At 43.8% G+C, this 26,970-nt stretch overlaps 1 protein-coding gene across 2 annotated transcripts in view; it reads right to left on the reverse strand.

Annotated features, from left to right (window-relative positions):
* Window positions 1-26,970, reverse strand: part of DLGAP1 (DLG associated protein 1) — a 317,851-nt gene that overhangs the window by 9,058 nt on the left and 281,823 nt on the right. For both annotated transcript variants that reach the window (XM_045886989.2, XM_045886988.2), the window contains 2 exons: window positions 18,791-19,212; window positions 1,718-1,809 (listed from right to left, as the gene is read on the reverse strand). In XM_045886989.2, coding sequence (XP_045742945.1) covers window positions 1,718-1,809; window positions 18,791-19,212 — 514 coding nt within the window. The remainder of the gene's footprint in view (window positions 1-1,717; window positions 1,810-18,790; window positions 19,213-26,970) is intronic.

Here is a 26,970-nt window from a genome sequence, read left to right on the forward strand (position 1 = left end):
CTGTCATCAAAATAATGTCGCTATCTGCTCCATAGGGTCGCTCTGAGGATTTAACCAGATCATATAACTAAAAGCCCTCAGCATGGCGTCCGGCACAGGGCGCGCTATCCGTCTTCCCTTCTGGGGCGGGACTTGAGGCAGCCTTCAGTGGCTCTCTGCTGGAAGTGCGGTTCTGCTTCCTGCCTGTAACGTCTCGCCTGCATTTGCAACTAAGGTCCTCTACTGGCTAAGGCACGTGAGCCCACCAGGGGCTGGGAAACGTCAAAAGCTGGCTGTGACAAAGTTAACCTTTCCTAGAAATCGGCAAAGTTCTCAAAAACGTCTTGTCTGTGATTTCATCTTCAAAATCTGCAAAATTTGCGTTCTACTTCATAATATACCCCCTTATTCTATAATTCTGTTAAAAAGTGTGCTGTGTTTGCCCTACTGTGTGTACATATTGGCTTCCCTGTATCCTTTAGCCAGATTGAGAAATATAGCTTTATTGGAACTTTTGTACATTTAAGGAGCCAAGAATCATGTTAATTAAGATCTGTGACACATTAGCAAGTTTACAAATTAGCAAGAATTCTGATCGTGGCACATAGTGAAGCTCAATAAAATATTTGTTGAATTCACTTATCAATGCATTTACTAATCTATATTATCTCATAATCCAGAATGGAATTTCTGAAAAGGTGGAAGAAGGGCCAGGTAATTTTTTGTGGAGGGAAGGGAAAACAAACTACAGATGTGGGCGGTGGGTGTGAGGAGGAGGGAAAGGATCCCCCAAAGGGAGGCTTCAGAAAGAGAAGACCGATGAAAAAGGATGGAGAGCACCAATTTCTGCATGCTTTCAATTTTCTCTTGATAGAGCCCTCTCTTGATAAATCCCATTCGGCCTATATTTGTCCTTGTTAACAAGAAGATGTGGTTAAAACTCTAAAATCATAGTCAATTAGATTGCAAATAATCACGTTTTTACTTTCCACAAGAAAAACATGTTGCTTTTCATGTTCTTTATTTTAGAGCAAGCTTGACCAACAATTGACCAAGAAAAGCTATTCTTGTGGAACAACACTTGCAGACATAGTGAGCAGTATTTTTAAAAAGGCATGTGTATGTGAGGAAGCTCTTGCCCTTGTATTTTGCAGCCAAGTTAAAAAATGTTGTTGATGCTAATGGTGTTGTCTCTTCATTTTGCTTTATTTGGTTTTGGTATGTCCAAGAAGGATGAATGATTCATATGTCTCTAGGAGATCAAATCTACACTTTGGCCTGCCATCCACCTCTGGCCTTGAATGAAAACTGAGAGACCTGATGATGAAATAAGCACCGAGGGCTATTTCAGAAGGAAAATCATTATCCGGAATAGTTCTCTGTAGTATTATTTTTGAAATATCAGGCTGTTCCATATTTTGGTAAGAATAATGAAATCAGGGCTGCCATGGGAAAGCCAGGAAAATGCAAAAATTTCCGTTACAAAAAAAACAAAACAAAACAGGAAATGGAGTTTCAACTTGATTGGATTTTTTCCCTAAGATTATTTAAGTATAAAATAAATATTTCTAATTTTAAGAAAAGCAGGAAATAAGATTCATCAGAAAACCCTATTCCAGGTGAGAGTGTCCAATGGGCCTTCATTTGGTTCAAAATCAGTTTTACTTTAGTGGCGCCAGTCTTGACAACACATTCTCCTCCTGACTAGGAATTGGTAGTGATGGGGAATGTTACCTACCAGGTTTTCTTCACACAGTTCTCTGAACTGGTAGAATTTCTGGGCCATGAGAAGTTGGGCACTGCCCACTGCGGTTCGGATTTTCCCTAGAACTGAAAAAAGCAAACATACAAGAAGTTTACACATTATGTCTCATGGTTGAGATTTAGTCTGGTAAAGCAAAGAGGAAGTTATGCTGCAATAATTAGGGAAAACAGCACACATACAGCACGTGAACACACACACACACACACACACACACTGCCCAGTTGCCGTTGTTACTCTGCCAGTCTATGGAACAGAGGCTCCTAGGATAAAGTATAAAATCGACTTGGAAAAAAAAAAACCCACGCTTATCCCGCATATTTCTTAGGAATAACGGAGTTTTCCATCATAGCGCTGGAGGTTATAAGAGAAGAGGCAAATAGGGTTGTTGTTTTTTTTTTTCTCCCTTTTACGGCAAGGATGAATTTCAAGAGTTTATCGGTATAGTTATGGATTTATTTGTGTCAGCCATCACAGTCTGCTCGCTCGCTTTTCTAATCCAAATCCAAACACAAGAAAAGCAATCCTGACCTGGGGGGTTGGGGATCTCTTGGCACTCATCATATCCTATCCATAGCCTTCAGGACTTTTCCAGAGCCCAGCCACCGGGACTGTCAGGAAAGTGCCATGGCCAGTTGAAAGATTTTCTAAGGAATGAACATTTTCAGCCTGTTGCCTAGGGAACGCCAGCACCGTTCAGCTTTTCCACTCCACAGACCAATTTTATTGTTAATACAGGTTTAATTCCCTATGCACTGTGCTGAAAATCTCCTTTGCAAGCTACTTCTTGTCTTCCGCGCAGACTAAGGCAAGAACCTTTCAACTGACGGGCGTACTAAGAAGGGCAGCACCGCGCTGCACAGAGCTGTCCCGAGGTCTGCATTGTCCCAAGGCCCTCCCTCCACCCGGTGGGGACCGGGGCACAGCTGTGCGGCTGGAGCGCTGCCACCAGGCCGTTCTCAACACGCCCTCCCTGTCGGGAAGGAAGGGGAGAAGGCGCCCTGCTCGCCCCTTCCCGGCCCCGCACTGAAAACCAGACAGGGAGACTCCTCAGCAGGGCACTTGCCCCGCGTGGACATCTGCGCGGGGGTGTGTCTTAAAGGATCGAAGAAGTGTTTGTGCCCTTGTTGTTTGGTTGTGAATTGACAGAGCCCGAGACCCAGGGTGGAATGAGGTCTCCCTTTCTCGACTTCAGTCCCCACAAAGTGTGAGAGGGAAACAAAAGAAAAGGAAACTTCATGCTAGTGCAGGGTTTTCTAGTAATTTTCTTCTCTGTTTAAAACTGCCAGGCTCAAACAACAACAACAACAACAACAAACAAACAAACCCCAAAACCACAAAATACTGCCAGGCTAGATAACCGTTTATGATACACATTATACCTGGGCATGACTCAAATATTTCGGCATCCCCCACATGGAAGTCAGGGCGTTCATGCACTCTCTGTCACCGGTCACAGCAAACAGCCCCCGTGCAGAAATTGCCTTCTCAGGGATAGCTGGGGGTTCCCCTGACGGCCATAGCACAGCAAGTCCTCAGGCCTAAGTGTTTACTTTGTTCCAGGCTGCTTTTAACATCTTTTGGGATGGGTAACTTTTAACCATCATCACCGATGGATCTGTGGTGTGAGGCCCTTCTCTCTTTCTCACACCCCTGAAGCAGAAAGGAAAGAGCATGTGGAGACACAGGGCATTATCGTAGCTAAGGGTTCAGGCCCTGAGCCAGCTGAGGGTTCTGGCTCCCACACTTCCCAGGCCCTGCCCTGGACAGGTCACTTAATCTCTGTTCTCTCATCTGTAAAGGGGGGCTAACGGTACCTATTTGTAGGGTTGTTGTGAAGGTTGAAAGCAGTAATGCATAGGACAGAAATGCTTAGGACAGTGTCTGATATATAGCAAACGACCAATAAATGTTTGTTATTACCTAGGGACAAGACACTATTCTGCCTCCCTGGGCGTCCCACCTGTGAGCCCCACGCTTGCTCTGCCCGGAAGAGAAGAGGAAAAAACCAAAAACCACACATCGTTGGTTGCCTGGGACAGGTATATGCTTTAAATAACCTGTCCCAGATCGGAGACAGTTCTGAGGAGGCATTTCCTAAGTGACCATGTGGCTTTAGGCAAACTCTCAGGTCCCTGGAAACATCTCTGAATTATGTTGCTGATGGGTCGGATGGTGACACCAGCAAATCTCTGAATCCTGGGAGCTTAGACCTAGTAGTGAGGGGTCTCCAGTTTGCCGGCTGGGAAATTTGCATAACTTCTGGAAACTGTCACAGAAACTCAAGCTATTCTGATATTCCTCAGAACTTTGAGCTAATGGTTCTCAGTTGCACCCAAATACCCGAGCTATATGATAGACTACCAAAATAAGAGTAGCTGAGTAAGACAGTGATTCTCAAATGAGAAGAAATCACTGCTCCAAGCAATCTTTCAGGCAACACCCAACCAGGTAGGTAGGGGTTAACTTGGATGGGTGTCTTCTTGAAAGTAAAACAAGGGATATCTGTCTTCATTCAGCATGGTCTGGTGAGAGCTATAGATTTGGAGCAAAAGTAACTGGGGTGGAGTTGTGGCCCTTCTGTTTTCCAGGTTTTTGCCATCATGTTCCTTGAGTGGAAATTCCCTGCTGGCTCTGGGGTTGTGTGCATTTCCAGTGTCTGAGTGATTATCTTGCCTGGGCTCAGGGAAGGGAGATGCTGATGTGGGCCTTCAGTGAAACCATGCAACAGGAGGGCTTGGGGCAAGCAAACAATAATTCCGACTTCTTTGCCTTCCACACTTTTTTTTCTAGAGAACTAAAAGCTCATTTTAGTTTTTTTAAAAAGATTTATTTATTTATTTGAGAAAGAGTGTGTGTGATTGTGTGTGTGTGTGGTGGGGAGGGGCAGAGGAAGAGGGAGGGAGAGATTCTCAAGCTGACTCCCCACTGAGTGCGGAGCCCGATGCAGGACTTGAGTCATGGTCTCAGGGTTGTGAGATCAAGAGTCGCCCCCTAAAAACTCACTTTAATTTTTAAGAAAAAAGCTCTAATGTGGGCGCCTGGTTGGCTTAGTTGGTTAAGCGTCTGCCTTCGGCTCAGGTTACGATCTCAGGGTCATGGGATCGAGCCCCACGTTGGGCTCCAGCCTCACGTTGGGCTCCCTGCTCAGCTAGGAGTCTGCTTCTCCCTCTCCTTCTCCACCCCACTTGTGCTCTCTCTCACTCTCTCTCTCAAATAAATAAATAAAATCTTAAAAAAAAAAAAGAAAGAAAGAAGAAAGCTCTAATGGAATTTGTTCTCTTTTTCCATTAGACATACACTTGGTGTGTGAGATCACTCCCTTTCCTGAAGGTAAATTTCATATTTGTTATGTAGGCCATGAGGAAGAAAAAAGCTAATGAAGAGGATGTGCTCCTGGGATTACATTTAGTTGGTTTCCTTCACACTCTGGTCCATGTACCTTTTCCAGATTGTTCAACTTAAATGTAGTCAATCATGCTTCTCTGCTGTATTTCCTCAGGCATGCCATTTAACCAAGATTTATACCATTTATTCGTGTAATATTTAATCATATTATAGGCCTTATCTGCTGCTCCATTCTTTTTATGTAGGTAAGCCTGGTCTCCCTATGTGTCTTATAAAACCACTAATGGTTCATTTTTAAGATTCCTTTCCTCCTAAGCTGTGAGTCTGTTCCTCAGTGGATGTACAAAATAACAACCCCAAACACTGGTGAACTAAATTCCTTCCATTTCAGAGACAGACACCCCCACACTAACTCCCCCACTTATAATTCTAGAAACTTCTCATCCTGCAGTAGATGGCTATGGGGGATCATAACAGAGAGCACAGGGCTCGGTTAGTTCACCACATAAAGCCAAGAAGATCTTTTGGAAGGTCATCACTGTTTGGTTTTTGCAAAGATCTGTCCATTCATATTATTGCCTTGTGTTTCACATGCACATTGAATCAGATCCCCTCAGGACCCTGTGAGGCAGGGCAGATATCATCATTCCATGTGAGAAAATCTGGGCTTAAACTAAGAAGTGCCTTTCCTGGGGCCCCAGGGCGCCCGGGGCCCCGTCTTCTCCCTCCCTGTCCAGTTGCGCTCTTTTCTCTCAACACGTATTGAAACCTGGGTCTGAATCTACTTACATGAAGACATCTGAGGGTGATTTCTTTCCTTGATCAACACTCTCTAGCCAGTGCCACTGGACAGAAGGGGGACAGCTGTAGGAAGCTGATGGAAGAATGGGGAAGTTCAGGAAACCCCCTCCTTGTCCCACATCCAGATGTGAGAGCAAAGCACATGTACTCGAAGTAATTGTTGCACACAGAAATTTCAGGAGTGAAAGGAATGTAGGAACCAGGGATCCCTTGAAAAAGATGCTAGTGGATGTAAGGTTTAAGTCTGGGTTTTGCTTTTAAAGATTATACATCATACTAGAAGCAGAGAAAGACTCTTTTGGGGTGTGAGATGGGTCTCTTAGGAAAACTCTGATTTTAAATCTGGCCACATACAGATAAAACCCCAGACATTGAGAAAAGAGCACACCTCCTCCCTCCCACTGACCCCGTGGGGGATGACTTTTATCTGGGGAACAAGGAGGTGGTATAAAAGGCACAGAGGTGAAGGGAATGGCAATTTCTTTTAATCCTGCAAGTGGGTCCGCGGCAAAGCTGCAAGTGTGCTGTGGGAGCAGCAAAAAGCAAAGACGGCTTCCTTTGGGGCTAGACCTGACTTTCTGCTTCGTCCAAATCAGTATCTCATATCCATAAGCATAGCTCTCTCTCCCTTTCTCCGCCACCCTGGGTGGGGGGTGGGGGTGGGGGTGGTGTGCAGTTGACGGCTCCTCACCATGTCTTCCATGCTCACAAGACTTTCAGGGTCAAGCACTTTTCAGCCAAGAAGTGTTCCCCCAGTGGATTGGGATGAGAACTGGTCATAAAATCAGGTACAACTCCAACAGGATGCTAAAGAAGAATCCAGCTGGGTCTGTCAGGACTCACACGTGAGACCGCACATGGATTTAAGCTGCTTTAAGGTCACCAGCATCACCACTATCTGGACAGTTGGACGTATGTTAAGGGAAAAATGATTTTGCTCTTTGTTTCTATGTTTCTGCCCTGGTACGTTGGCTCAGTAATAAACACAAGAGAACTTTCGTTTGAAAAAAAAAGTCCTTAAGCGTAATTAACATATGCATCCTTCAATATTCCAAGAAGAATTAAGTCCCTAGAACTGAAAAGACAGAAGCAGTGGTTTTTCTCACTGCTTCTGATTCTTAACTATGAGGCCCAACTCCACAATCATCAGGCCCCCACATTAGGCATCGGAAACAGAGAACAGATATATTTCTTATGCCCTCAATGGCATGTCCCTGAAACCTGGAGGCTAAAGAACAATACAAGGTGTGTGGCTGGCTGTCCTACCAGTGGTGATGTCCAGCAGACATGCTGGGCGGGACGCTTGCCACGCCCCGTCACCTACACTATAATTCACCTAGTATACTCCTTTTCCAGTCTTAACTTTTCCTCTTGGAGTAGTGTACTGGAAAGGCCATAGGTGTGCAAGTCAGGAAAGCTACTTACAAGGGGCTGATCTTGGGAGTTTATGGTACTCTCAGACTCTGTTTTCTTTATCTGTCAAGTAATCATAATACTATCTTCATAGGATTGCTGATTATTTAATGAAATGATACACAAAAATTGTTAGAATGTAGCAGAAATGGTAACTCCTCTATTCTATTGACATTCTTTAGCTCTTGGGAATTTACCTGGGAAATTAAAAGGTGGCTTTGGCCAAAATAGGGAATTATTTCTCCTGCTAATCATACTCCAACCTCTCTCTGCAGTAGTGTGGACTGATTGATGTCCTCTTTTTTTTTTTTTTTAAACTTTATTTATTTATTCATGAGAGACAGAGAGAGAGGCAGAGGGAGAAGCAGGCTCCCAAGGAGCAGAGAGCCTGATGCGGGACTCGATTCCAGGACCCCAGGATCATGACCTGAGCCGAAGGCAGACGCTTAACCATCTGAGCCACCCAGGCACCCTTGAATGCCCTCTTTTTTGTTGGTGGCTTTCACTCAGGCAGATTTAGGTGAGTGTCAGTAATTTCTTTGGTCTGTGTGTCTAAGGCATCTATAACAATTATTCAGGGGCCCAGATTTTCTGGCATAGTCTGGCAGAGTTCCCCCACCTATCAGAGCTAGAACAATGGCCAACTGGTTGCTAGGTGATAGAGATACACAGAGGAGACAGAACTCTAACCAGTGTTAGACACTTATACTACCCAGCTGGGGCCTTGTGCAAAAAACAAGCTCACTGCAAAATGAAGGGCCAGAACCCTCCTCAGGAGAAGCAGCTGTCCTGCAAAACAAGGTCCATCTTGAGGTGCAGAGCATGCTGGGTAAATCCTGCTAGCCTGGAGCACTAGATGCCCATCTTGTGTTCCAAACAGTGTTTAGTCATGTGGTTCAGTGCCATTCTAAACCCATAATCTTCAAACTCAGCTGATTTTTCATTGCTGTTGATTAGTCCTTTGAGGTGATCTTTGTTATCACCCTCTCTGATCCTCCCTTTCTGACTCTTACTCACTTGCAACTCAACCCTGCTTCCTTGTCTTCAGCAATAACCTTGCCTCCTATGTCATGAAGAAAGCAGAATCAGGCAGGAATATTCTCAGTGTTCTGTCTCTCCTACTACTTGTCTAGTCCCCTAAGCCTCTAAAGAGTGTGGGGGTTCTCCATGATGGGCAAGCAGCAGACCCTCCTGGTTACTTGAATAACAGAGATGTCAGGTGCCAAGAGAGAATTACTTACGTTCATTCCAATGTCACCTCTCTACGACCAGTGCCTGCCCCCACCCTAAAGACTTTCTACGTTCATTCCTCCCATCTACCTGTGTTGTTGGCCTGATTCCCTCCTAGCTGCTCTGAGAATGTGCTCTCTACGTCTGTTCCTGTCTCTGCAATCTCTGCCTCTCTGTGCTGTAACACTACCGGGGATGCCTGTGAGCATCCTCCCATCTCTCCCATTCTGAGGGAGGGGGGGATCTCCTCCCCAATCTCAAGGTCCCCTCCAGCTAATATAAAATTCCTCTTCTTCCTTGTCCTGGGCTGCACTGTGTCTTCCCCAAATTCAAATGCTGAAGTCCTAACCCCCAATACCTTAGAATCTGACTGTATTTGGAGATAGGGCCTCTGCTTAGGGTAATTAAGTTAAAAAGAGGTCATTAGTGGGGGTCCTAATGCAATGTAACTGGTGTCCTTATAAGAAGAGATCAGAACACAGAGGTTAGACCAGTTGCCAGCCAAGGAGAGAGGCTTCGGGAGAAACCAGCACCTTGATTTCAGACTTCCAGCCTCCCAAACTGAAAATACCATTCTGTTGTTCAGGCCAGCAGTGTGTGGTACTTTGTTATGGCAGGCCTGGTGGAGTCATACCTTCCTGAGAATGCTCTCGAAAGGATGGAACACCTCTGCTCCTCACTTCCTCAGCCACCATTTGTCTCCCCACCCTCTGCTGCCTGGCCTTTCCTCACCCTGCTTCCCCTGCCAGATAGCTCTGCATTTGGCACCAAGGCCCCCCACACACAGTCTCAGGCTCTGACCCTGCATTCCTTGTTCCTTAGGGCTGTCTCTCTTCACTTCGTAAATGCTGAACACAAAATTCAGTCCGGAGTGCGCTTCCTGTCTTCCCCCTGAATGTGCTCATCACTCTCCCGGTTTCAGCTATTTTGGAAATTTGTTTATGTTTCCCAAATTTGTAACTCCAGTGTATATCAACCCCTCAAGCTTCAGTGTTGCATAGCTAAGCAGCCACCCAACACCTCTTGTCTCCCCAAATCATATTTCCCTTAGGATTCCCTAGTTGATTACCATTAGGGCGACAAGGCTTCATCACCCCATCCACAGTGTGGCTGTTCTCCCTCCCTTGCCAATCCTGGAGGTTTGGTTTTAGTAGGGGGACTAGAGGGTCTTTTTATCTCATATAATTTCCATGCTTAAGACTTTTCCATGGCTCCCTATCATCCATGGGGTAAGCGGGGAACTCTCTTCAATGGCTTGCAGGCCAAGGCCCACCTGTTCAGCTTTACCTCTGCCCCTCCCTCAGTGCTCTGGGTCCCCAGCTGCCCAAATCTAAAAGCTGTCTCTCTTCTCAGTGCCTTTGCTCAGGCTAAACACCAAGCTAGGGATGCCTCCTGCCTCCATGCCTCCACTAGCCCATCCCCCACCCCCATGCTCAGCTGTACCTCCTCCGGAAAGCCCTATCTCCTTTCCCCTCTCCCTCCCCATTGCTCCTCAAATTCCCTATGCATAGAGCTGTCTCTGCCCTTTTCCACACTCTTTCCAGCGTGATCTATTTATCTGTCTTTCTTTTTTTTTTTTTTTTTTAAAGATTTTATTTATTTATTTGAGAGAGAGAGAATGAGAGACAGAGAGCACGAGAGGGAAGAGGGTCAGAGGGAGAAGCAGACCCCCGCTGAGCAGGGAGCCCGATGCGGGACTCGATCCAGGAACTCCAGGATCATGACCTGAGCCGAAGGCAGCCGCTCAACCAACTGAGCCACCCAGGCGCCCCTCTGTCTGACTTTCTAACAGACCTCAAGCCCTTCAATGGCACACACTGTACCCATGTAATTCCTGGTATCTTGTTGAAGGAATAAGTTTTGAAACTAACCAACGTACTCATCTACAAAGTTTATGTTAACCAGAAAAATAAATTAGCCACAGCATTCCAGGCCTTATGCATTCTGATTCTTTAAGGTTTTACCATGCCTAGCATCACTTTTTAAGTTACAGACCTGACTAATTAATTAGCTAATGTAGTCTTAGCTGGGCTATGATTCCTTTTGGGTTTCTGTTTATAATACTATTTGGGCTGATTTAGGCTGACTTCTTTTTACTCACCTGGCTCCCCCCTACGCCCCCCCTCCCCGTTGTATAGAATAAGAGGGAAAGGGGGAAAAAAAAGGAGAAGGAAAAGGAATTTTTAAAAAATCCAGCCACTTACTTTAAATTCATGTGGATTTGCCACACCAAATCTGTGTGATTTCAAGTTGGGATTATTCATGTAGAGACATTCTTATTTACAAGTGTGTCCTCATGGAAAAGAATTTCTCCAACCAATTGCCTAGCTGCTCCTCAAACACATTTGTGATCCAGACCTACTGTCAACAAAGGGTCTCCATAGAAAACATGGATCTGTTTTATTCCTGGCTGGCAGTGCTTGTTCTGCATTTTACAAGAGTGCATTTTTTTTTTTTGGAGCCCAAACTCAGTGGTTAACGAATAGAGAATAAATTCTCAAGTAGAAATTACCCCATAGGCTAAAAGCTTCCACAGGGTTAAAACAAGGGGGGAAATATTGCTTTGTTTGTAAAGAGCAAGTTTTCAAAAGCTCAGCTAATTGAATTTTTTCTCCCAGTCCATACTCAAGGAGTCTTACTCATAAAAAATGGTTATGCTTCAATCCGTATCTCAATTTACATGAGCTATGAAATAATAACATCATACACATCACATAGAAAAATACAGTTCTTGAGCCTTTGAAAGCTGAGTGACATGAAATTAGTTAACATTTCCCTTGGTAATCCGGAAGAAAATAACTGAATACTGTGTTTGAAGTCCACTGCAATTATATTCCACATAAATAGTTACTGTTGGAGAAAACCATCGGAGATCTTCCCCCGATCCTGCCCCAGTCCCCCTCTGCAATCTCTGCCTCTCTGCAGCGCAGAGGGAGTCTGGAATAATGGCACACCACCGCCCTGGACAACAGGAGATCCATTGCTGGCCTGGCCTTCACTTTGCCACATTCTCCACCTCTCCATGCCTCTGCACCCTCTTCAGCCTCGAGACCACTCCCAATGAAACACACCCACAAAAGGATGCTCTGTGATGTCCTTCTGGCATCAAAACCTTCCTCTTTGTGCCCAGCGCCATGCAGAGCAAAGTAAACTGAGCATTCCAGAAGGTTAAACATAAGACACATTATACACGATTTCCTTTTCATTACTGCCACTTCCTCTGTGGTTACTAATTTCAGGTTGGCCAGACCTTAAAAAAGAGACTATGCAGTGCGCGTAAGCACATGCCTGAGGGCTGGGGCAGGGAGGGAAATTTTTTTTTTTTAAGATTTTATTTATTTATTTGAGGGAGAGTGAGTGAGAGCATGAGAGTGGGGAGGGCCGGGGGGAAGCAGACACCCCACGGAGCGGGGAGCCCGATGCGGGGCTCAATTCCGGGACTCAGGGATCATGACCTGAGCCGAAGGCAGATGCCCAACCAACTGAGCCACCCAGGTGCCCCAGGGAGGGAATTTTTTTTTTTTAAGATTTTATTTATTTATTTGAGAGAGAGAGATTGAGAGACAGCATGAGAGGGAGGAGGGTCAGAGGGAGAAGCAGACTCCCTGATGAGCAGGGAGCCCGATGCGGGACTCGATCCAGGGACTCCAGGATCATGACCTGAGCCGAAGGCAGTCGCTTAACCAACTGAGCCACCCAGGCGCCCCAGGGAGGGAATTTTGAAGGTCACTTCAAAAGTAAGATGAGAATAAAACAGAAAGGAACTAGGATGCACCCACCTCGCCCTGCTTAGAAATACACAAGGCTTGAGGCAGATGAAATCAGAGGGAGAGCTCCTTTGCTTGCCACCCACAGGCTGCAGGGACACGCCACAGGCAACACTTGGCAGAGTAACCCTGGTGATCTCACCCACAGGCAGTCACAATGATGACTGTGCACAGCTTCCGTAACTCAACCTGAAACTAGGCAAACCCCATTGCAGGTTTCATTACCAGCCCCACATTCGCTGCCAAGGCTCACAAGCCTTCTGGGGAACCCAAGGCCAAGTTTCACTAACTTGGATGCTATTACCAGGCAAAATTAAAGTGGAATTAATCTGCCTCCTGCACACGCTCTAGGTTTATCAGTTCATTTCAGATAAAGCCTGAAAATTCCGCATATGAGTTGTCCACAACTCAGGAGGCAAAGATAGATTTCTGAGCACAATCGACCAGTATTTCATCCAACGGCCACTGAAACCTGAGCCTCTGTTTTTCACCCGCATTGCTAGACTGCATTCCTAGTTAGGAGCATTTGGTTCCATCTGGCCGTTTCATTCCCGGTCAGATAATACCAGACGTATCTATGTAACATACAAGCCACTGTCAAATAGCACTGAGCCATCTCCCCCAGACAGCTGTTTCACACAAGGGCTTCATTGTCTGAGGAAAGCTTGTATCATTTTACTTCAAGTGCTGGGGGAACAAGCATTCTGTCAGCTGCCAGGGCTTGGAGGAAACCTCACTCACTGTAGATTTTCATTATTTGGTTACCAAGCCAAAACCCTACTATGGACTGTTCGGGATCAACATTTAAAACAAGACCTGAAGCCCTTGCCCTGCCTTTATTTTATCAGGGCACATAATAGCTCCACACACCCAAAGAATGTATGGTTACACTTTGCAAAGATCATCCGACGTTACCAGGCGACCACAAATGCCCCTTCTTCTGCCCCTTGTCACGCACATTTAACAGCTTCAGGTAAACCAGGAAAGTGTTTTCCAGGCCCGGAATGCCAAAAACAGCGTCCCTAGGAAGCAGCTGTCAGAGTCAGGGCAATGGCATCATAAAACAATTGGTAACTGAATAATTATTTAAAATCGGATGGCTCCTTTCATTTTTAACGCTCTAGTCAAGAAAGATGACTGCAACCGCCCCACACCCTAAATCTGGACCTCATGCTGCCATTGAGCGAATAGGTTGTGTTCCTAGCTTCTTTTTTATCCTCCACCAGCACAGAGTATTTCAAATTCAGGAAGATAGTGAACGAAATATCTTCTTATAAGCACGATGAATTACTATGAACATGATGATAGAGTGTTTGCTCCACTACTTTCAGCTGCTGCAGACTTTTTTTGGTGGGGGGGGCAGGATTTTTCTTGTGTGGTAAAATATACATCAGATCTACCATTTCAACCAGGTTGAAGTGCACAGTTCAGAGGCATTAAGTGCATTCGCCAAACATTTTTGAATATTTAAGAACTGGGATAATTCTGGGCGCCTGGGTGGCTCAGTCGTTAAACGTCTGCCTTCGGCTCAGGTCATGATCCCAGGGTCCTGGGATTGAGCCCCGCATCGGCCCCTGCTCTGTGGGAAGCCTGCTTCTCCCTCTCCCACGCCCCCTGCTTATGTTCCTGCTCTCGCTATGTCTCTCTCTGTCAAATATATAAATAAAATCTTAAAAAAAAAAAAAAAAGAACTGGGATAATTCTGGTGCCCCCCCAAAATAAATTAAGCAAATATGATCAGACTCTTCCTTTCTCAGGGTGCCTGGGTGGCTCAGTCAGTTAAACATCTGCCTTCAGCTCAGGTCATGACCCCAGGGTCCTGGGATCGAGTCCTGCATCGGGCTCCCTGCTCAGTGGGGAGTCTGTTTCTCCCTCTCCTTCTCACCCTCCACCCTGCTCGTGCTCTCTCTTGCTTGCTCTCTCTTAAATAAATAAATAAAATCTTAAAAAAAAATCTTCCTTTCTCTTACTCTAAACTACTTCTCCTTCCAAGATGATTTTGAAGACTATGTCTCCTGGGAGGGATCTATCAAGGTGTCACCTACATCATATACCTTGAATGTACCTCCTTGTATGGGACCCAAAAACATAAGGTGGCTTGGGCAAGAGATAGATGTATCTGGGCTCGACTCATTTGTCAAAGCTATTTTTCTGGGTGTACACAAATTTTCTTTTTTTTAAGCTGGTTACTCCGACATTGGCTGTGACTACCAGACAGGATTGGCCTCTCTTCCTCCTCCTTTTTTTTTTTTAATATAAAAAAGAAAAGGCTAAATTAGAGAATGAGTAAAACAAAGGTCCTCTACAGCTCCAGGCCCAGTTATCAGAACAGAATTGTGGTTGCCAAGGAGCCAGGGACAGATATGTATGGAGAGCTTTAGAAGACAGCACCAAGTGACACACAGAGTATTATTATCTTGTCAACTGTTATTCATGTTGTATCTGTTCCATCAGACACTTCTGTGTCCTGTGACCTTGGACAAGATACTGCCAGAGAGCTGTTTTGAGGGTAAATAAAACACCTGTCAAAGTCTCCAGCCCACTGCCAGGGGTATTGTAAGGACAAGATGAATATTCTCTCATGTGCTTCTAGTGTCCCTTCTTCCCATGGAGGGTGGCTACAGCTCTCTGGTCAGATACTCACTGATTCGAGTTTGCCTCATTTGAAATTGGCAACTCTTTGCCCTGGGAAGTTTGGCCTGGGAAGTTATCTCTGTGCTATTTAGAATTCTGGAATGCTGGTAGATTGAAGCTCTTGGGGATGAAGGATAAAGCTTTCAAGTGCTTGTCAAATGGAATCGTGTCCCAAGAGCTGGATGGGACATAGAGGGTTCATCTGGATTATTTGGCTGACCAACACAGAAGTCCTTTCTACCATTTCTGTGGCAGGTGCTCTCTCTGTCAGATCCTTGCTTCTATCAGAAGAGCTCATCACCTCACCAGGGAAGCTCCCTTCCTACTTTTGGCAAAAATAACTGCTAGTTACTCATTGAGTATTCTGTTACTCTTTGAGGAGGAAAGATTTCGCAAGATAAAATACTTTTGTAAAATAGAATTTCCAAAATATTTCCAGGACTCAAATATATATTCACTGATCCCCTACTATGTACCAGGAACCATCAGAGGGGTGGTGGATATAAAGATGAATGAGATAAGAATAATTTCTGTCCACAGAGAGCTCATTTTTTGGTGGAGGAGAGAGATACATAGACTACTATAAAATCATGGTGGAAATAGCTGATAGACAACTGAACAGTCTATTATGGAATCACCAGGGAGACACACCCAATTCAGCCTGAGGGGAGGCATTCCGCAGACTTCCAGAAGGTGAGGCCCAAGCTGAGACTTGAAGGAAGAGTCATATTTTCTAGGCTAGATGGCTTATATGAATAGATGTTACTAATTTGAATCAGTTTTGTACATTTAAAAAAGCATACATAAAGGGCATTTACACCTAAACTTTGTGTTAGCTGTTTGATCTACAGCTATAAAATTATATTTGAAAAAATTAATAATTTGGACTTTTCACCACAAACCATTGGCTTTAAAACTGTATTCTAGAAACCCTAGGATCTTTTTGAGGCCGGGGGAGGGGATTGGGGGGTTGTTAGGGACTTTGGTCCAAGGAGCAGTAGAGGCTGAGCAGACAGAACTCAGACCATCACCAAGACAGCTTCACCATTCTTTCTGTTACATTTATTGGTGTTGTGTGTAATTATTTTTAATTAGAAAAGAGGGTTCTGATATTAAAATATGTTTCAAACTACAAAGGAAGACCAATGCCCCAGTGAAGCAGGTTTCATTGCATACTTGCCATCTAAGACTGATTTATTCAGTTCAGTACTTTTAAAGCAAAGTACTAAAAAATACTCCCACCCCTAGTTATCTCTGCCTGTTCTGCAACCATGATCACTGCACCTCCCCCTGCAGGCAGCAACCTGGTAAAATAAAGTAGATCTGAGAAAATGTATCACTACTCTGAAGAAAATGTCCTTCAGGTGTATAGCTTATTAATGGTGGAAACTTCATGTACAAAGGCAGCAATTATTATTCTTTAGAACAAATCTTGTTATGGCAAAATACCTTCATATGGGATAGATTTGTTAAGTCCTCTTCATAAATCAATATTTTAAGTAACATGTGAAGTAAAATTCCGTAACAGTGAATGAATGCGTTGCTACTTCATGTTCATTACCTCGAGACTTTTCCAATACTGTACATTGCTAAATACAAAAATGCTTCTCTTCCTTCCCAAACACAAGATGAGAATCTGGTTTTCTGACAAAATTTTCACCTTTCAAATACATGTGTTTGTGTCAAAACACATTAACTTGTTTTCATAGCTCCTTTAGCATCACATAAGATTTTCCTAAATTTTTATACAATGACTATCCTCATGCATCATTATAAAGCTGGGTTGAGAGAAGTAGATACAGTCTTAGATGGGGAAAAAAAAAACAGATTAAAAGAAAACAGATGAGCAGCTTTCCTGGATCCTATTGGAAGTCAACCAGGAAACTAGAATGAGTCCCGAATTAATGAGTTGAAGGCATTGAAATCTGAAAATTAGCTTGTTCTGTTGAGCAGTGCACCAGAGGCTGTTGCTCCTTAGACACTAGCATTTTTCCTAGGAAAATCTAATAAGCTTTGGGTATACCCACAAGGGGAAAGGAGAATAAGAAGATGCAACTGCTAAGACTTCTTACTGAAAATTACCCCATCCATTGCTGCTGGATGGTGCCTCCTTCACCTGTCACCAGGGCAAAAAGCTAATTCTGCTTGTGGATCAACACTCAGGTGAACTTGCAGAGGCATCAACTGTTAGGGGCAAGTGTCAAGGAGATTTACTTTTCCACTGCTAAGTTGTTTGCATTTATAACATGAAAGGACAAAAGGAACATTACAGAAACCTACTTATGGATTTTCTGACCTGTTCATAAAGACAACACATAAGCTAGTTAGTTAGCCAGTGGATAGGGTTCAGGCAGGAGGAATGAATGCACAGAAGAGCTGAGAGCAAGACACAGCAAGGAAATCCCACAACCTGCTAATTGTTATTTTCCAGACTCAGTTTTCATAAAAAATACTTCCTTTATGGAAAACTCACTGGCCCTTGACATAATTAGTTTGTTTCATTTAGTAAGTCTATTTAACATGATTTAACGTAGGCTCAGGGTGTAATTACTAAGAAATTATTGATATTTTTATTAGGGATGATAATATATGATGATTATGTAAAAAAAAATCCTTATCAGTGGATACATAGTAAAGTGCCATGATGCATGCCTTGGACTTTAAGATAATCTGGCAAAAACGACAAGTGGGGGAAGATAAGAAAAGGAGACTGGCCCATTGTGTTGGGCGATGGGTACATGGGGGTTCATTGTACTAAACTCTATACTTTTGTGCATGTTTTAAATTTTTCACGAGAAAAAGTTAAATGATTAATTTAAAAATAGGCCCCCAAAGTCACATCATGACAATACTCTTGCAGGTGGTTCCCATGCAAAAATGAAGACAGGCTTAAATGCCTACCCCTAAATGCCTAAATTTCTTTGATTCAAAAATATCATCAGTTGGAAGATCCACCACTCACTTAATAATAGTTTTTCAGAGGAAAACAAACACACAGCATTAAAATACACACTGATTATAAACTATATCCCAATTTCAGAATTGTTGAGAATGTTGAAAACATGCCTCAGAATTGAGGTAACCTAGTCATTTTGTTGTCAATTATTTACTTTTTTTTTTTTTTAAGTAAGCTCTATGTCCTACGTGGGGTTTGAACTCATGACCCTGAGATCAAGACTCCCACCCTCTACCAACTGAGCCAGCCAACCAGCCAGCCAGCTACCTATTGCTGTCAATTGTTAATAGGAGTGATTGTGTTAAAAAGCAAAGTTTGAAAATAATGGTGTGCAAGGCCTCCGTTATTTATCTTACTTATTCATCATATTTTATCACTTATTTCAACCCCGCTAAGTTGAAATTTGTGTTAGTTCATTTAGTGGCTGAAGGTTTGCCTCCCTGAATCCCATGAGAGAAAGTGCACGCTAAACGGGTTTATGAACGTTAATAAGCATGGTCTCTACTGGCCTACGCATTACTGGCCTTGTTCTAATACGTGGACCGATGCACTGGGCACTTAATTCCCTGAGAATCAGCGCCCCTTCAGAAATTTCTCGGGAAAGAGGAACAGGTGTAGAAACTGGAGGCCACCCCCACGTTGGGCTTGATCTTTTTCAGAGAAGAAAGGATCTAGAGCTAGCTAAGGCTCTGCCCAGCGGTTTTCTCTCTACTGGGCGGCGCGGGCCCGGCTGGACTCGCGGCCGGAACCGCCCCGCTGTCCCGCACGTCGCGGCGGGGGTGTGGAACCGCAGCTGGACAAGCGAAGCAGGCAGGGAAAGAACCACGACGCCCACAGACGCCGCGGCAGCCCCGCCCGGAAGCGCCGGGTGCGCAGGCGTGCACAGCGGCCATTACTTACTGTCTTCCGGCAGGTTGTTTTCCCGCTCTTCTCTCTCCATCTGCTGGCACCACCCTTCCATGCGGTCCCGCTCTGCCTGGAGAAGCTTCAGAAACCAGTGGCCGTCCCGGTGGCACACTGACCTCTGGACGGCCTCCAGGGGGTCTTCAGTGATCGAGTCAATCCAGGGATCCGGGGGAGGCAGAATCGAAGGGTCAAAATCCGCATCAAAGTCGTCGTCGGCGGCGCAGGCGTGGTAGTGGTTTCCCGAGCCCTGAATGCTGACCGTGGAGGTGCTGGCGTCCCGGGAGAACTGTCTGGCCATTGGGCCAGGGCACGAATTGTCCTCTATAGACTCCAGAGAGTTTTCCAGATTATCGTGGAAGTCCAGGTCGGCCTGTACTGCTGTCGTCACACTGTTGGATCTAGTGAACCTGCGGAAGCTTGGAGGAATAGAGAAAGGAGAGTTAGTTCAAGGCTCTTTCTCGATGCAGAAGCATTTCGACTTTTCCTGGTGAGTGTGACCATAGGAGGCCTCCTCCTTTCAGTCTGGGGAGGTAGGCCCCTGATGCAAACATACCAGTTGCCGTAGCTCTAATATACAGAATCACAGACCTCTCGTTTTTGTTCAATACCATATTAAAGCATATCTAGTGACATTTTAGAAGCAGAACAATGTGTACAGCTATCGAAGCCAGTATAATGTCCCATGTTCAGCTTCCTCCTCAAGTCTGGGGTGGCTTGAATTCTGGTAGTCAGGTTGCTGAGAAGGGAGGAAACAATTCAATTCTATCTTCGTCTGCATCATTTGCTTAGAAATCGGGGAGACAAAACCAACCCAACCTAGCCCAAGCCTCTTGTGAATCCTGCATAATTACATTTTTTTTCCCCAGGGACAGTTCTTACAAGGTAAGACTTTATGAAAACAAACTAAAACGTTATGAGGTTCCTCTTAAAATTAAAACTCCGTGCCCTGGTGAGGATTCACCTGTTTCTTTATCGAATAGGTCATTGTTATCATTTGGGGCAGAGCCTCTGGGGCAAAACAGTTCACAGTTCTAGAGTTCTCTGGTACCATTCTCCTCTGCACCTTTAATTTCCCTTCCCACAGTCCTTGCACCAAGATGATAAAAGACAATTTGTTCACAGATTCAATCTGAGCATTTTATAAGGATATTCATGTAATCGATGTTTCTCAACCAGATGGCTCTATACATCTCTGGTTGACCCCTACAATGAAGATCAGAAGGGTGGGGAAGAACAGAGGAGCAGTGAATTCTTTCTCAGACAAGGGGCAAGGGAAAGGTGTGGGCCTGAAGTAATTTAAAACTCAAACAAAACTTCATTGGCTCCTACAGCAGGCAAGTGACAATGACAGAGAATATAAGTCCACTGAAGGAGGCATCATGTGCCTGTTACCCTACTCTGTACTTGTTTTTTTTAAAAGGTAACTAACTTCCTGATCTAATATTTTCTTTTTTTCCTTGTGAAAAAATATACATGACATAAAATGTACTATTTTAACCATATTTCTAAGGGTACGGTTCAGTGGCATTAAGTACATTCACGGCGTTGTGCAACTACTACCACCATCCACGTCCAGAACTTTCTCATCTTTCTCAGTTGAAACTCTGTACCCATTCAACAGTTCCCCAGTGTCCCAGCTTGTGGCAGTCACCACTCTACTTTCTGTCTCTATGGAATTTGACTTCTCTAGGTCTCTCATAGAAGTGGCATCATACAGTATTTGTCCTTTTATGATCAGCTTATGTCACCTAGTATAATGTCTTTAAGCTTCTTCCGTGTTGCAGCATGTGTCAGAATTTCCTTCCTTTTTAAGGCTGAATAATACTCCCATTTTACGTATATACCACATTTGGTTTATCCGTTCGTCTGTAGATGGACACTTGGGTTGCTTCCACCTTTTGGCTATTTGAATAATGCTTCTTTGGACATGGGTGTACAAATATCTCGTTGAGACCCTATCTTCCATTCTTTTGGGTAGAAATGCTGAAGAGAAATTACTCTATCATATGGTAATTCTATTTTTCATTTTTTGAGGATCTACCATACTGTTTTCCATACTGGCTATTACCATTTTACATTCTCATCTGCAATGCACAAGTGTTCCAATTTTTCCACATCCTTACCAACACTTATTTTTTGACCTTTTGATAGTAGACATCCTAACGGGTATGAGGTGGTACATTTTCTTTACTGGCTCATGATCATTCCATGTTAAGTTCGTTGATTTGCCAGTTGATTTTCAATTGCTGTTTCTTATTCAGTAGTGCCAGTCTTCCAGGACTGTGCGCTAAACAATGTCAATATAACATTTAATAAACCAGATTATGTCTTTTTTCTTCATTTTCCTGGAACACTTATTAAAGCCAATTAATATTAATACTTTGGTCCATGGAAAAGAAAAAGTAACCAGAACAATACAGGTAAGTTGTTATTTGTAAGACTGTAGAAAGACTAGAAGTTACAAAGAGATGAGAGTACAATCATCACAATAAATCCGTTTTTTTCCCTAGAAAATAAATGTCAAGAAAAAAGGTGGCTGCATTGTTGATCTCAAAATAATCAAATATAGTATGATTCATTTTATGAAGATAGACTGGCCAAAAAAAGCTGGCCCATCTCATCCTTTGCTGTTTTCAAGAAATTACTTCTGTTGAGGGTATTTTACCTGGTCATTTTATAAGTTCTTTAACTCTAGAATGGGCCATACAAAAAAAAAAAAAAAAAAAATCACATAGTGTGAAAGTCTGAAAACCATGTTAAAGGTATCATACTAGAGCAAAAGGAAGAACAGTTTTGCTAATGTGATTCTTCCAATAGCCACTTAATTCTTGGCTGCAGTAGGCCTTTCCTGCATTCTTCTTCTTCATCCCTCCCCCGCCCACCCAAATGTTAAATGTCATCTCCTGAAGCTCAGCTTTCTTTCAGGACACATATGTGTGAGTTGGATGACTCTCCCTGCAACAGTTGACATTAACACAAAATCTCAACTATGAAAACACTAGGCTTCACTTTCCAAGATCCTGTATTGCCAGGGGCACTACATTCTCCAGACTTAAAGGAGTGCCTTATTGTTTTCAATCGCAGCAAACTTGCCAGAGATAGAGTCTGTTCCACATACAAAACGGAGTGACCTCTCCTGGGCCTCTGTTTTTACCTACACAAAACTGTACCACCAGCATTCCTGACAGAGGGCTCCTGGCTATGAATCTTGTAAAGTATCCACCTTCTTAAGAAAAATTACTTGGCAGTAGATTAATAGAAGTTTGCAGTTTAGTCACCCAGAAAGAAATAAAAGTTAAGTAAAATTAAAAAGGTTTGGGATTAAAAGCGGTGCCTTTGAACTCAGGCAGCCCTGTGCAGGCTGCACTGTTTCTCTCAATTAAGTTCCTTAAGCAAGTGCTTTCTTCCACCCAGAGCTTTCAAAGAATGTTCTGCTCTACAAAACGTTTCATGTCTTTCAAGTGCAAAGTTCCCTCTGAGTGAAGAGTACAATCAAGTTGTTATTGCTGTTTTAAAACTCTGATAGGAACACAAAAGGAGTCATTGGATTAATTTCTGTATTTTTAAAAAGAATAGATCAGTTGCTGGTAGATGGTATAAACCTCTAAGCTGAATCCAGTGGCTTACCATTTCCAAACCCACAATCCCCAGACTTGAAGCTTCTTCGGTACTTCATGCCCTGAAGGCACAATGTGTAATAATTACAACTTCTGAAAAGGACTGGCCAATATTCTGGCCTAAGGAGCAGGAAACCATGAAACCAAAGACTGGATCAACCAGTATGGGACACAATACCTTCTGTTTTGAACAGCAAGAGGAAAGTCATTTGGTTGCATTCACTTCTGCTATTGCTTTGTGCCTCTCCTTTTTTAAAAAAAATTTTTTAATTTTTAATTTTTTAAAGATTTTTTTCTTTATTTGACAGAGAGAGAGACACGGCGAGAGAGGGAATACAAGCAGGGGGGGAGTGGGAGAGGGAGAAGCAGGCTTCCTGCGGAGCAGGGAGCCCGACGCGGGGCTCGATTCCAGGACCCTGGGATCATGACTTGAGCCGAAGGCAGACGCTTAACTACTGAGCCACCCAGGCACCCCCCCTTTTTTTCTTTAATTTTTATTTTACGTAGGCTCCTTGCCCAGTGTGGGGCTTGAACTCACAGCCCTGAGATCAAGAGTTGCATGCTCTACCAACTGAGCCAGCCAGGCACCCCATGTGCCCCTTATGTGAAACAAGTTTATATGTGTAATTTAGAGGGTTTTCTGCCCCCCTCACCCACCCTGCCACGACTTTTCTGTACAGCGGGTTAAAAATCAACACATAGATGGTATATCACAGAGGCCCTTCTTGTTCCCCCTGTTTGATGGGGCTGCATTTAAACAAAGTTTAATGAGCAAAATGAGCAAAAAACCAAAGTGCAGTCAGTATCTTTAGAACGTCCATGCTTTGGCCTTGTAAGTCGTTCAGCTGTGTGAGACCCAAGGCATAAATTTATCTTGAGGAGATGAACTCAGTCATTCTGTTACTGAACCCTCTGGCCCCTGGTTATCTTCTTCATCCCTCTTATTCACATAATGGTTGTTTTTCAGGGCTAACTCTGGTTTCAAAGGGAGAAACACTAGTTCTGTGCTGTGCTTGCTTTCTTCGTAGGAGGCTTTAGACATTCTTCACTAAGCCTGCTGTCAAGGCTGAATAGATGTGGGATCTGAAAATGCTACTCTTCAAAAGTGCAACCATCTGGGTATTTTGTGAAATGGCACCCTTTAACTGATGCAAAAACCCAAGACGTCTCATTATATAAAAGGTAGATCAAAAGCAAGGTGTGGGGGTGAGAGGAGATTGAGATCCAGAATTAAAACTTTCGAAAAAAGAGATTCTCTCGTTCTTGTCAGATCAGCTTCGCAGTTAGAATAGTGAACGGAGGAACCCAGGCAGGATGCAGTCCTGGTCACAAATGCAGGCGGAAGCGGCTCTCCTGCTCCCCATTCCGATATGGTCAGCACTGTCCTCGAGACAGATTGTAAAATGACCTCCAAACAAGCGTCCACTCATTATTCAAAAGCCACCACATTCATCGCTCTTTTACCTGACTGTCTCTTTAAGCAAAGGAAAATAGAATAAGTTTTCTACATAACCACTCTGTCCCAAGTAATTGTAATACAACTGCCAATTAAAGAAAGGGAAAGAACAGGGGGGCCTGGGTGGCTCAGTCGTTAAGCGTCTGCCTTTGGCTCAGGTCATGATTCCAGCATCCTGGTATCGAGCCCCGCATCGGGCTCCCTGCTTGGCGGAAGCCTGCTTCTCCCTCTTCCACTCCCCCTGCTTGTGTTCCTTCTCTCGCTTTGTCTCTGTCAAATAAATAAATAAAATCTTTAAAAAAAAAAAAAAAGGAAGGAACATTGATGACAGTGGGCTTGTTATTGCTGGATCTCTTCGGAGAGGGTCCAGCACTTGGCCAGCCTCCTTCAGGCCCCCTGGGCAGGTGCTAGTATCCCTGATGGGCTATCACTATAGGAACCTTGGTTAGGAGTCTCAACAAAACATCCTCGAACTGACTGCGCCCCGGCAACTGGAGCCTTAGGTCACTCCTTGACTGTTGACCCCAGGTAACTAACAAAAGCCTGAGAGGTCTCACCCATAATTTGTTTTTATTGTCTTATTTTGGGGTCATATGGAGGCCATAGGCTTGTGAGTTGGAGGATCATTTTTCTTTTGCAAACTAAGTTATCTGTAAAAAACATGTGAAAAGAAAGAAAGAAAAAGAGAGGGAGGGAGAGAAGCCAGAAAGACAGAAGGAAGGAGGGAAAGAAAGTGGGAGGGAGAGTATGGAGGGGGGGGCAGAGAGAAGAAAAAAGGAAGGAAAGATGAAAAGAAGGAAGAGAGGAAGGAAAGGAGGAAAAAATGTATGAGGCATATCAGGAATTATGCCAAGTTTCAGGCTTTTACAATTTGAAATGCATGAATGCCACACCTTTAAAACTCAGGTGTATTGTAAGGACTATTTGGCTAGGTCATGGTATTGTTAACTTGGCAAAGAAAAGAAGTTATTTGCCAAATGTAATACTGAGGGTGGGTCCTAGGCTATGCAGTACTCCAAGGAAGCTGTGAGGAGTGGGAATTGATCCAAAGCTTCCAGGTTGGCAAAGGAGAGATGTTTCTGACTGCCAACGGTCTTTCTAAGTCTGTGGTCCCTGAACTGGCTGTCAGAAGATACCTCAATTTGGGCTTCTTGTTTTCACATCCTGCTTAGTTGAAAAGGCACAACCCAAATGTTTATGTATTTAAGTCATTTATGATCAAAAGAGATCTTTTATAGTAGTTGATGTTATGCTAAAAGAGAAAACAATGCTAGCTTTGCACATGCTTGTTATACCCAGTTATGAAGCCCTGAGCTTTAATGTGTGAAGCAAGGAAAATTTTTAAAACTTAGAATTTTTTTGGAAATAGAGGTAATGTTGGTGAAAAAACAAGAGTCTAATTATCCTTATTCACTGAGGCATTTGTTTCTGAAATGGGGAGCAACTTTGATAATAGCTTGAAGGGGCCTTCAGCACCTGTGACTCAGTGTGTGTGTTCACAGACCTGCTGAAATGGCAGGTGTCATTCACAACCACATTTCGATGCTAACATTTTTTTCCCCTTAGCATTAGAAGTGTCCTGACACTTTAGCATTTTGTACATTTCATAATACAAAAGGTATACCAGGAGAGAAGGTGATGGCTCCATCAAATGGACATAAAGACAAGAGACGTTTATGCGAATCATCAAAATATCCATCCGCTCCCATTCTCATCCCGTAAATGAAATATAAATGGAAAGATCTTGGCTTTCCCTTTGCATACCCGCTCCTCCAAACACACAGATCTTGCTCTAGACATTCACTGTTACCCAGCTTCACCGATTTAATAAAGGAATGGCAGGCACGAGGGCGGTTGATGAGGAAAGAAAAGAGGTCACAAAGTTATTTACTACCCACTTATTCTAGGAAAAGGTTTCTCCTCTAATTCCCTGGATGCTGAAGGCAAATAGTCCTTGCAGTAACACTGACTTTCACTTGGATTATCTCTAAAGATCCCAGCCAGTTAAGAAGTAGTTTACAAAGACACAGATAAAAATATTAAGGGATGCCTGGCTGGCTCACTCAGTGGAGCATGCGACTCTTGATCTTGGGGTTGTAAGTTCGAGTCCCACGATGGGTGTAGAGATACTTAAAATCTTTTAGGGGCTCCTGGGTGGCTCAGTTGGTTAAGTGTCTGCCTTTGGCTTAAGTCACAATCCTAGGGTCCTGGGATGAAGCCCTGTGTCAGGGAGAGCCCTGTATCAGGGGGCTCCCTGCTCTGCCCCTCCCCCTGGCCCCCACTCATGCTCTCTCTCTCAAATAAATAAATAAAATCTTTTAAAAATAATAAAATAAAATCTTTCAGGGGCACCTGGGTGGCTCAGTCAGTTAAGCGTCTGACGCTTGATTTCGGCTCAGGTCATGATCGCAGAGTCCTGGGATCAAGCCCCTTGTCGGGGGGGGGGGGGGGTCCCTGCTCAGCAGGGAGTCTGCCTGAGATTGTCTCTCTACCTCTGCCCCTTGCCCAATCCCCTGCCCCCACTCGCTCTCACGTGTCCCCCCTCAAATAGATAAATCTTGTAAAAAAATCTTAAAAAATTAATATACACACATCAGAAAAATAGCATTTTGGAATTTCCTTTCCAGAAAATTGCTGTTAGACCAGTAGTTTCTCTCTATGCAACCACTAAAGACAGATGTCAATTTGACAGTGTTAATAAATAAGCAAAAATATATAATTTCAAAGCCTCTACTCTCCCTACCATTTTCATTTGTAAAGACTAAAGGTGATTGCTTTATAAATGTTCCAAAATTTATCATAAATATCTACCCTTATAAAAGGTAGCTGAGTTACAAGAGGGACGGGTAGCCTGAACCTTTATCATAGACTTATCCACACTTCTCTCTTGTTTCTGAACTACAGATTAGGACAGCAACACAGCCACCTGGGAAATAGGACAAAAGCAGAAAGGCAAGACCCAGGAGATTAGGCCTGGACCTCAACAAAGAATCTCTATCTAGGTATAATGCTACTCTAAATTTGAGGAAACACTGCTGGAATGTTGAATCAGAGAACTTACATCTAAAAGAGGCTACTGATGTTAATTATATCCAACTCCC

The sequence above is a fragment of the Mirounga angustirostris genome, unplaced genomic scaffold, assembly GCF_029215605.1.
Source record: "Mirounga angustirostris isolate CCGP_5_RB_7025 unplaced genomic scaffold, mMirAng1.0.hap1 SCAF_14, whole genome shotgun sequence".
Lineage (NCBI taxonomy): Eukaryota > Metazoa > Chordata > Mammalia > Carnivora > Phocidae > Mirounga > Mirounga angustirostris.